Genomic DNA, 10,746 nt, shown 5'->3' with positions numbered 1-10,746 from the left:
TCAAACAATCACTGGCAACATATTCCACAGTCTCTTGTTCAACCTGTAGGGGAGTGGAATATTTGGTCGATCTGGCTGATAAATAAATTTTGTTTGTCAATATTAGAGGATATGTCATGTTGCTTTGTATGCAGAACTACATAGGGACAATAATTGTGAAAGGGGAGCAACTGAACAGAACAGTCAGGGCCAATAGGGGATTAGATGGCACATATTAATGCAGGAGAGATGGCCATCAATAGTCAGCAACTCTGTTTTGATAGACTTGTGCTAGGTGTGGTAGGATACTGCATCATGTCAATAACTAAGCTGTCTCCTGATTTTCAGAGGTAATGAGGGGAGACGAGGGTAATGGTAGTGTTGGGAAGCTCAGAGCTGATAGGAGCAATAAAGTTTTGGGGATGTCACCAAGATCAATAGGTTGAGCCTGTGACTTCTACAGGGAAGCATGATATGTGTTGTCTTCCATTCTCATCTGAACTTCTACTATATATGGAAAAAAAAAAGGATGCCATCACATCCAGAGAAGGTAGAGTAAATGTTTTTCTTTCTGTCTGAGATGGTGGACTCTAATTTCTGAAAAATAGGAGACTCATCAGTGGGCAATAGCATTAGTCAAGCATTTGTATAGTACAGGTGGAAGACTGCTGTGATTACAGAATTCTGTATGCAAAATGCATGTTGTGACCAACATACGCATGTCATGGCCTTAAGCAATCTTGACCATGTTTCTGAGAAAGAGCCATAGAATCTCTAGAGTGTGGAAGCAGGCTATTCAGCCAATTAAGTCCATACCAACCATCTGAAAAGCATCCCTTCCATGGCTAATCCATCTAGCCTACACATCTTTGGACAGAAGGAAACTCAACGCAGATTATGGGGAGAATGTGCAAACTCCTGAGGTAAAGTCAATCCCATGTTCCTGGTGCTGTGAGGCAGCAGTACTAACTACTGAGCCACCATACCACCCCAATCATAGTGGACTTGAAATGTTAACTCTTTTTTGCTCTTCACAGATACTCCCAGACTGATTGAGTTTCTGCAGTATTTTCTATATTTGTTCACTGCATCATTGATCATTACAGATTGAGCGTAGTTATCTTGGTGAAGCAAAAGTAATTACAGGTGACCTTTGAGGTATCACCTACAAGTTAAAGTTGACACTTTACCAATTTTTGGTAAAGTTCAGTCTGCTGAGTTACAATCTTCCTGCAAAATTCTCCAATTTTGGGGGGGTTTTCAGCCTACAAACAGGGCTCACAGCTTGAGGGAGCTTTCAGGAAGAGGGGGAAAAAAAATCTTTGTCTTCTCAAACCCAAATTCATAAAATTCAACCACATGAACATTTGTACCACATGTTTTCTATTTACATTGGTTGTATATTCTGAAGGTTAAAGAAAAACTCATGATTCAAATAGCTGCCCTTTAGACATTGTTTCATAGCTAAGGTGACATATTGTTTTAAATGTTCTAACTGCTATTTCTGAATTAATCTATCCTCCATGTTAGTGGAATAGGAAGGAGCTGTTCACACCTCCAAGGGTGTCATTGTCTTTGCTAGGATCTCAGTCGACCTTTTCTCTCAGTACAATAGGATGTGACTTCACATTGCAGCTGAGCAGTTACCTCAAGTCAACATCTGTTGTTTAGAGGAAGTGTATCTTTTTCAAAGTTCTGCATATGACCAGTGAGTGAAATCACTTATATCAAATATTAACTTGTAGATTGTTGTAAGAGAATATATGTATCAGAAAGATTGGAGAGAGCTGAGTCCTTTTCTTTTGAAGGGGCATCCTGATTTCTTTACCCATTGTCTCAAAACCTTTCATAAGAGGAAAGAAAAATGTTGTGAAAAAGCATAACTAAAGGTCATCGACATTAATATGGATTTCCTGGCCAATATTTTATGTCTTGGATGATGGAAGTGAATATACTATTGACACAAAAATATGTGGGAAAGCAAGTAGTGAGGAGAACACAATAGTCTACAAAGGATATAAACAGGTTAAGTGAGTGGGCAAAAACTTAGCTGATGGAATGTAGTGTGGAAACATGCACTTCCTGCCAAAATGCATAACCTCACATAAGAGCTACATGTTATTTAAATGGAGAAATACTGCAGGAAGCTGCAGCGCAAGAGGATTAGGAGTCTTCGTCCTTGAATCACAAAAATCTAGCATCTCCATTCAGCGAGTAATAGGTAAATGGAATGTTGGCCTTTATTTCAAGGGAATGGAATATAAGTACAAGGATGTCTTGCTAAAATGATACAAAGCACTAAATAGACCACACCTGGAATACTGAGAACAGTTTACTCCCTTTATCGAAGGAAAGATTTAAAACATTGGAGGTAGCCTAGAGAAGGCTCTTTAGGTTGATCCTGGGTATGAAGGGATTTTCTTATGAAGAGAGGTTGAATAGGTTGGGTTTGTGGGTGATCTTACTGAAACTATTAAGGTTGTTGTGTCGCTTGAGAGGGTAAATGTGACAAGGTTGCCTTCCCTTGTCAGAGAGCCTAGAAGAGGAAATGATCTCAGAATAAAGGGGTCACCCATTTAAGACAGAAACGAGGAAGATGATTTTCTTAGGGTAGTGAATCTATGGAACTATTTAGTGCAGAGGGCTGTTGAAGTTGGGTTGATAAATATATTCAAGACTGAGATAGGCATTTTTAAAATCAGTAAGGAAATTAGGAGTTAAGAAATTAAGAATAATTAAATTAATAGGCAAAGCCAGGAAAATGGAGTTGAGGATTACCAAATCAGCCATGATCTCATTGAATGGAAAAGCAGATTTGAATGGCTAAATGACCTGCTTCTTAAAGCTTATGGTCAATAGAGTATTCAGAAGAAATTTTTTATCCAACGGGTGATGAGAATGTGGAACGCGCTACCACAGGAAGTGGTTATAGTGAATAGTATAGATACTTCTAAATGGAAGCTCGACAAGCAATAAAAACTAGAAGGGAAATTAAGGGTAACAATGATAGATTTTAGATGAAGAAATATCATCCGATTAGGTTCAAATGGAACATAAATGATAGTATAGATCATTACAACCAAATGGTCTATTTCTTTGCCATATATTCTACATAAATAGCAGAACCTACACTACATCAGTCTATAGGGCAAGTATTAAAATTTGAGTGACTGCTTCATGGGAGGTTGCTAGCAGACGGTCATACACATGGTGAAGAGACCAGTGACTTTAAGGCCTGGACTTTATTAGATTTCCATCTGTGAAGCAAACAGGCATCTCAAGACCACTTGCCAGGCTTGGTACAGAGGAATATCGACCTGCTCGAACAGTAGCAGAAGCTACAGGTGTCAATTGAAAGGTGAACCTCAAATCTCCCCAAATTCCAATCTTGCAGAGCCTGCCACACACGATCAGTCATACATCATGATTAAATGCTGACAGACATTATGATCTACCCACTTTGGATGCTTCCTGGCAATGCCTGTCCAATCACCTGTCCTTTGTTAAAGAGACTGATAAAGCAGGATTCAACTAAAGGAGACTGTCAATTTTCTCCCACAAGCAAACACCGATTTAGTTCTGAGCTTTTAACAATATTATGAACTAGAAGTGTAAAATTTAATGAATAATACTAATGCCCAATGATTAAATACTTATTTTGAGATATTTTATCCATAAATGCATGTGGTTAATACACTGTAACTGTGGATATATTATTTATCATGTTGTTCAAATTGAAATGTAACAAAGCTGTGTGACAAAACATTGCAAGTTTGTGTTAGTGATGAATATGTTATATAAATATTCTGCACCTGCACATGCAATGTTCTCTTACAGAAAACCTTAAATCACAAAGCAATGGACATCATTGCAACATGGATCAAATATACTTTTTATTTACAGAACTAGAAAATATTAACTGTACAGTTAAAAAACTGAAAATATATTCAAACAATAGCGATATTTATATATAAAACAGCCATTTAATTTTGAACATATTCAACAAAAGTCTAAAAGAATTGGATCATTTGCTTTTTAAACAAATATCACAGAAATCCTCTGACAAAGCAGTACTATTGAATCAATATGATGAAGACTCATTAAAGCATGCTGTTTTATGGCAAATATCATACAAGTCTTAGATGATAAAATGCAAAATATTTTCTAAATTTCACGTGACATTTTTATTTCGCCTCAGGAGACCATTTCCACAAATATGTTGACTCATTATTTTTTAATTTGTCTCTCACTTTTACTGTTATTGAACATCAATCTCATTTATTTTTGCAACAGTTTTTCATGATGATTTTAAAAATTGATGAGCTGCATGGAAATAAATTGAAAGATTAATGCTTGCAATTTTATTTCCTTTATTCTTTAATGGGGTGTTAGCGTTGCTGGGTGGGTAAGCATTCATTCTCCATCTCTTATTGCTACTGAATTGAGTGTCTAGCTTGGTCACTTTCAGAGGGCTGTTAAGAGTCAGCCGCATCATTACGAGTTTGGAGGCACACCTCTACCAGACAAGGTAAAAGCAGCAGATTTCCTTCACTGAAGGATGCAGCATACTGAATATGTTTTATGACAAATTACGATATTTTCATGATCAACAATGCTGAGACTACCAATGAGTTTCAGATTCTTTAGCTGTATGATAGGTTTTGAAACTAGGCACAAACTTGGGCCTCTGCAGCCCAGTCATAATACCAGTGTATCACCACCTCACTACACAGGCGAAAGTGAGTACTGCAAATGCTGGAGATCAGAGTCAAGATTAGAGAGTGGTGCTAGAAAAGCACAGCAGGTCAGGCAGCATACAAGGAGCAGGAAAATCGACGTTTTGGGCAGGAGCCTAGGGTTTTTTCCCGGAACATCAATTTTCCTGCTCCTCAGATGCTGCCTGACCTCGCTACGCAGTTGGACACGACATGCTTGTACAATTAATTATTTGTTATTTTAATACAGACATTAACCTCCTTATTTTAAGTTAGTTAATGGTCCTGCATGAAAAATGTAAGAAATAAATTAAAAGCTATTTTGGATGCTTAATGGCTGCATAAAACAGCGGGCAGATTGGACTGGATTAAAGTTTATTCCAATTGAACATAATGGTGCACAATATGAGATCTTTTGCACACCATAGCTCCCTGCCATTATAGAATGTCATAGCTACCTCCAGCCTGCCCAATAATGGACCTAAACAAATATTTTTTTAAAAATGTTTCTATGAGAGAATGTTAGCAAGTTTTGAGAAGATGTGTAGCTCAGGTTGAGGTTCTGGATGTAAGTTTGCTCACTGAGCTGGAAGGTTCATTTTCAGACATTTTGTCACCATGCTAGGTAACAGAGAGAATGTTTCTCTGCCTATTTAGTCCTAATGTGTTTGTGATGTAATCTACAAAATATCTTCAAGCTCGCTCTTACAGACCTTACTTTAGTTCGTTTTGCCTTATTTTAATTTGTTTTGTGGAGCTGTGGGGCACGATTGACTTAGGTTGCCATGTTTTATGACCAAGCAATGTACTCGCTAATATTTCCATTCATTCGTGGAGAGAATTTGGTTAAGTACACCAATATCAAGATAATATCCACAACTGTGCTACCAGTAAAAACAAACAAAAACTTTGTGGAATATATATTTTTAAAAGGTTACCATATGTGTGGAAGAAGAAGAAGAAAAAAATCACCTCAATCCACTGACATGGTAATATGCTGGTCTGCAAATTATTGAATACAATTTTAAACTTACCAAGCAGAATTTGTAGTCACAACTTCTTGGTTAACTAGCCATAACTACTGAACTACCGTGCATAAAAAAAGAGGGGTATTTGCTTGTTTTTAAAATCGATTTGATGATTTGGTTTATTTATTGTCATGTATTTTCTTATAAAATACAATTAAAAGTGTTGTATATTGTCGCCACTGTCTGGTGTCAACTTAAAAGAGAGAAAAATAAACCAAAGCATAGAATATAGAGGTAGAAGAAATAAAGAACACATGTTCTTTACAGCCCTGCTTATTAAGTGCTGTGTCATGGGCTACATGCCTGGCCTCCCTGGCTCAAGTCCCTTTGCCGCAATGTCACCACTGGAATGAAAGTCACCATTCTTTGGCACCATCTTGCCTCCACTGACGCCCTTACAACTATGAGAATCATTGAACTTTGCCAATGCAGAGACCCCCACTGATGCGGCTACCGCATCGGCCCAACCTCGGCCCTGCCATTACCGCCATGATTCTGTGCTAGACACAGATGCTTCTAGAAACCCAAACTCGCCACACCACAGTAGCCACGAGTTGGTACTATGACCACCTCATCAATGCAGAAGCTACCAGAACCCAAACTCTCACTTGGTGCCACCACAAATCCAGTCACCGACTGCCACAAGCCCACGCTGGAACTACTTGCCACCGCTGATGCAGTCACCGCCACTGAGCTCTTCAACAAGAGGGCAATACATTCAGAAAAAAAAAGTGAAAAGTGAAAACATAAAAAAGTAAGAAGAAATGAAAATAAGAACGGACAGAATGGACAAGCCCCAGACTCAGAAGCCCTACTCCACTGACATCTTACCGGAAGCATCCATCGTAGCGCCTATTTTAGTCATTTAATAAAAGAAAACTTGAATTAGCAGAGACAGCGCAGGGCAAGGATCTATAGTTCTCACATGACAAATTTTAAACAACCAGAGCCAAGGCAGCTAGCCTTTTGAATTAGTAGATAAACTGCAAAGGCAACTTTTCATGATTCCACATACTGAGTGTTTTCCCTCCTTAAAAGTGCTTTGAATGTGTGGAAATAGCAAAGTCATTTGTTTTTTGCATCAAGAAACATAATTAGGCAGAATTTTCTTAGGAGGAAATTCGGGAATACACAGGATCTTCATTGTTGGGTGTGGAGTGCAGGTTTGTGTGGGCAGCACTTGGGAAAGAGGTCCAGGGTAGTCACAATGATTGCCAAGGTGGGCTGTTTAAAAAGACTGAGACTCCATCCTAGTTATAACTAAAAACAATGCTATAGCCCTCACTGCTCACACTCCCTTGCCATGCCACCTCCATCCCACCCCAAAGCTCATCATGCCAGGCTATGTCTCCCCGCTCTCTAAACCATGCTTTGTTATCTATTCTTGGCCAATAAATCCATTAATATGTTAAAACAGCTGATCCCCAAGGAAATCACTGATTGACTGACACAACTCTGGCTCTTTCATCTCCTGTTAAATCCACAACTTTTTTTACATGGATGATTGAACCTTTTATTGGTTTGTTGCAAAAAGAGTTCTTTGTTTAAGTGGAAAGCAAATCAATGAATGAATGGATGACATTGTTAAAGCTTTTGTTTGATATTCCACAGAATATTTGCTGTTTCTATACAGTATATTGGGGGTGAATAGACATGGAAAAGCCATAAGCTGGCATGGAGGCCCTGAAGAGCCATGGGGGTTGGGCAGGATGGCACAGTTTGAGATGGATAAGATCTGCTGAACTTGCTTTCTGAAAGGTTCCCTCATACAGAATATGGTTCATGATACCTTGGAGGTGCCATGAACCACAAATCATTCACAAGTTGGCCAGAATCGATGGAGATTATGGAGGAGCAGAACACACCCATTTCCAGAATGTTATGGGAGTGCAGGATGAGGGCTCATGTTTTAAACCAGTGTGGACTATGAAAGCAAACTCTTTCTTGCAATGCATACAGAACTGATTTGAGAGGTGGCATGTGTAGTTTGTCATGTCCCATCAAGAACCATCACATTATTACTTGGAGAACTGGGCTAGAAAGCCAAGGCATTTCACAAATGCCCTTTACGTGCACTTGTCTTTTAATATGCTGAATTTTTTTTAAAGCAATCTTGCCTTAATAATTCCACAAAACTAGTCACAGCAAAATGACTAGATCAGTGGTATTAACAGCTGAAAACTCTTCTACTTAACACTTAAAACTCTTTCACCTTACCTCTTGCTCACCATCTCCACTTGCCGGCTTCCCCTCCCAGTATCTGCTTCCTGATCTCAGCTTACCACACTGAGGAAGTGTGAGTGGGAGCATTCGAGATGGAAAGAGAAGGATAGTTGGGGAGGGAAGCAGTGAATGAGAGGAGGCGACAGGGAAGTAATGAGCTGGAGGATCTGGTGGGAACTGGAAAGGGTGTGGAGAGAAGTGGCGAGTAGGAGAGAGATGGTGGGCAGGCCAAGGAAAGGCAAGTGCTGAGTGTTAGTTTCAATCTTCAGGAACTTGTTAGTTTCAATCTTCAGAAACTGGCAGGAGTTAATTTCAGTTGATTAATCATGTTAAACTTCGCTTCTTGTCAATTAATTTCCTGTCATTGGGTAATCTGCTATTTCTTTGCTCATGGGCTAGAGCATCAGTAAACTATACTTTACCATCACGGTGTGCATGGCTGTAATAATTATGTGCTTATCAATTAATAGACTGTCGGTACACAAGCATGCAGTTTAATGAGACCACTGCTATTAAGTAGTCTGTTGTCCAACAAAGGTTCAATTTGCTGATAAGTTTTTCTTTTTACGGTCTTCCCTCCATAAAATAAGCTTTCTTCCATATTCATATTCTTAAAAATAGACAAATCTACATATATAAATCTATATTTTTTTTAAAAATGACATATTAAAAATTCAATTCCCATATCTATCTGTTTCAAGTTCAGTTTTAGTCTTGAATTAAACATGGTTGATTATTGTCTGGATGTCTCCCAGTAATAAAACTCCAGCACAGGGAGAATGAGCCAGTCTAACTACATGGTCTCATTTGTTTTCCTGTACAGGGCCACTCATATCCAATATTTCCTGCCCCTCTATTAATAAAGTCAATTTCATTGACACCGAGGCTTTATAACCCACTCTGCGTTTGGATTCAGTTGGTATAGGTCTTTCATATAGGTGTCATCATCCAGACAGCGCTCTCCTGAAACCAAAACATTTAGAGAAAAGCTCAATTGATACTGGTATTACTTAACAGTTGATATGAATTCAGTTTTAAAATCATAGAAACTTCTGATCTACGACAAATGTCAAAAGTCAGTAGCTCTAATGTTGTGTCTGAAAGAAAATTCTCTTCAAAGTATGGCCCAGTAAATTTGCATATGTTTTATTTAACTGTACAATAAATGTCCCAGTGGCAGAAGCTATCTCAGCTTCATCTTACGTGACAAACAGATCAGCACTACAGAATCAAGATGACAATGTTGCAAGCTCTCTCAGTCTGTACTGCACAGAAACAAAACCCTTCACAGTACCCAGGTGCATGTGACAATAATAAAAAATCAAATCAAATGCCAAATTTCTGCATCAGCTGATTTTAATTTTAAAAATCCTATTATTACTCTCCCTGCTCTTGCTACCACCACAGAAACATTTCAGCTTTGTCTTTCATTATATGTAGAAAATTGGTTCATAAACTACGCAAGCCTGGCAAATTTACAGGTCCTGATTTATATTTAAGGGTGTCTCTTAAACTACTAGAGTTAACATTATCCAAAATGCAGCAAATAACTGTACAATGAGGATAACGATAATCAGTAACTGTGATGACACCTACGTCATCACTAAACGAAACAAATTAGAGGAAACCTTCAAGACCATCAATAATACCCTTACTGGCATAAAATTCACTAAAGAGAAGGAAAACAACAACAAACTGCCATTCCTACATGTCACAGTAGAGTGAACAGACAATGGGGAACTTCAAACCAGCGACTACAGGAAAACAACACATACTGACCAAATATTGAACTACAGAAGCAAATCATCCCAACACCCACAAATGAAACTATATTAGAACATTATTTCAACAAGCCACCACACCCTGCAGCACAGAGGAACTGGCAGAGGAGAGAAAAATCACTTATACAGTGTATTCAAAAAGAACGGGTACCCAATGAACACAGTCTGCCAATTTCTCAGCAACCATCCCCAATAAGTAGACAAAACACGTCCAGAAACCCTAGCCACTCTCCCTTACATCAAAGCTATCTCGGAAATGACTGCCAGACTACTCAGACCTCTTGGCATCAAGGTAGCCAAAATTCCACCAACATACTAAAACAGCAGCTAATGAACTTGAAAGACCCTATACAGACAACAGACAAAACTAATATCATTTACAAAATACCTTGCAAGAACTGTAACAAACACTACATTGGACAAACAGGCAGAAAACTAGCCACCAAGATGCACGAACATTAACAAGCCACAAAAAGATATGACCTACTCTTACTAGTATCCTTACATGCAGATGAGGAAGGACACCACTTTGACTGGGACAACACATCTATCCTAGGGCAGGCCAAATAGACACACACACAAGAATTCCTAAAAGCATGACATTCCATCCAGAACTCTACCAACAAGCACATTGACTTGGGTCTCATTTACCACTCCCTGAGAATAAGAACAGGAAATGAAATCGCCACAGGAAATGGCATCACCAACCCAAGGAAACCTAAACACACAAACAGAAAGCGGGCTATGCCACCTGCGCTTCATCCGGAGGCTCACTATGATGTTACCTAGTATGGTGACAAAATGTCTGAAAACAAACCTTCCAACTAAGTGAGTAAACCTACATCCAATCAGTAACTGTAAACAATTCTGCATGAACAGAAATAAAGCAGTACATTGTGGAAACAAACATCAAGCCAGTCAGCATTTGTCAATGTTTGGGGGCATCTTCTTTCTTCCCTCAAATCTACCAAGCAATGTTTCATTTAAGCTGGCAAGTTTGATTATTCAGGACAATCGGTT

General features: G+C 38.7%; 1 protein-coding gene across 3 annotated transcripts in view; it reads right to left on the bottom strand.

Moving 5' to 3' along the window:
* Window positions 1-3,850: 3,850 nt before the first annotated feature.
* arhgap18 (Rho GTPase activating protein 18) overlaps window positions 3,851-10,746 on the bottom strand; it is a 133,923-nt gene continuing 127,027 nt past the window's right edge. For all 3 annotated transcript variants that reach the window (XM_043683619.2, XM_043683611.2, XM_043683627.2), the window contains one exon: window positions 3,851-8,908. In XM_043683619.2, the coding sequence (XP_043539554.1) occupies window positions 8,817-8,908 (92 nt within the window). In that variant the 3' untranslated portion in view covers window positions 3,851-8,816. The remainder of the gene's footprint in view (window positions 8,909-10,746) is intronic.

This window comes from Chiloscyllium plagiosum, unplaced genomic scaffold (assembly GCF_037043375.1).
Source record: "Chiloscyllium plagiosum isolate Xiang-an unplaced genomic scaffold, Cpla_swu_hap1 HiC_scaffold_3, whole genome shotgun sequence".
Taxonomy (NCBI): Eukaryota; Metazoa; Chordata; class Chondrichthyes; order Orectolobiformes; family Hemiscylliidae; genus Chiloscyllium; species Chiloscyllium plagiosum.
Note: the sequence above shows the minus strand (reverse complement) of the source record. Positions and strands in the feature narration are given on the sequence as shown.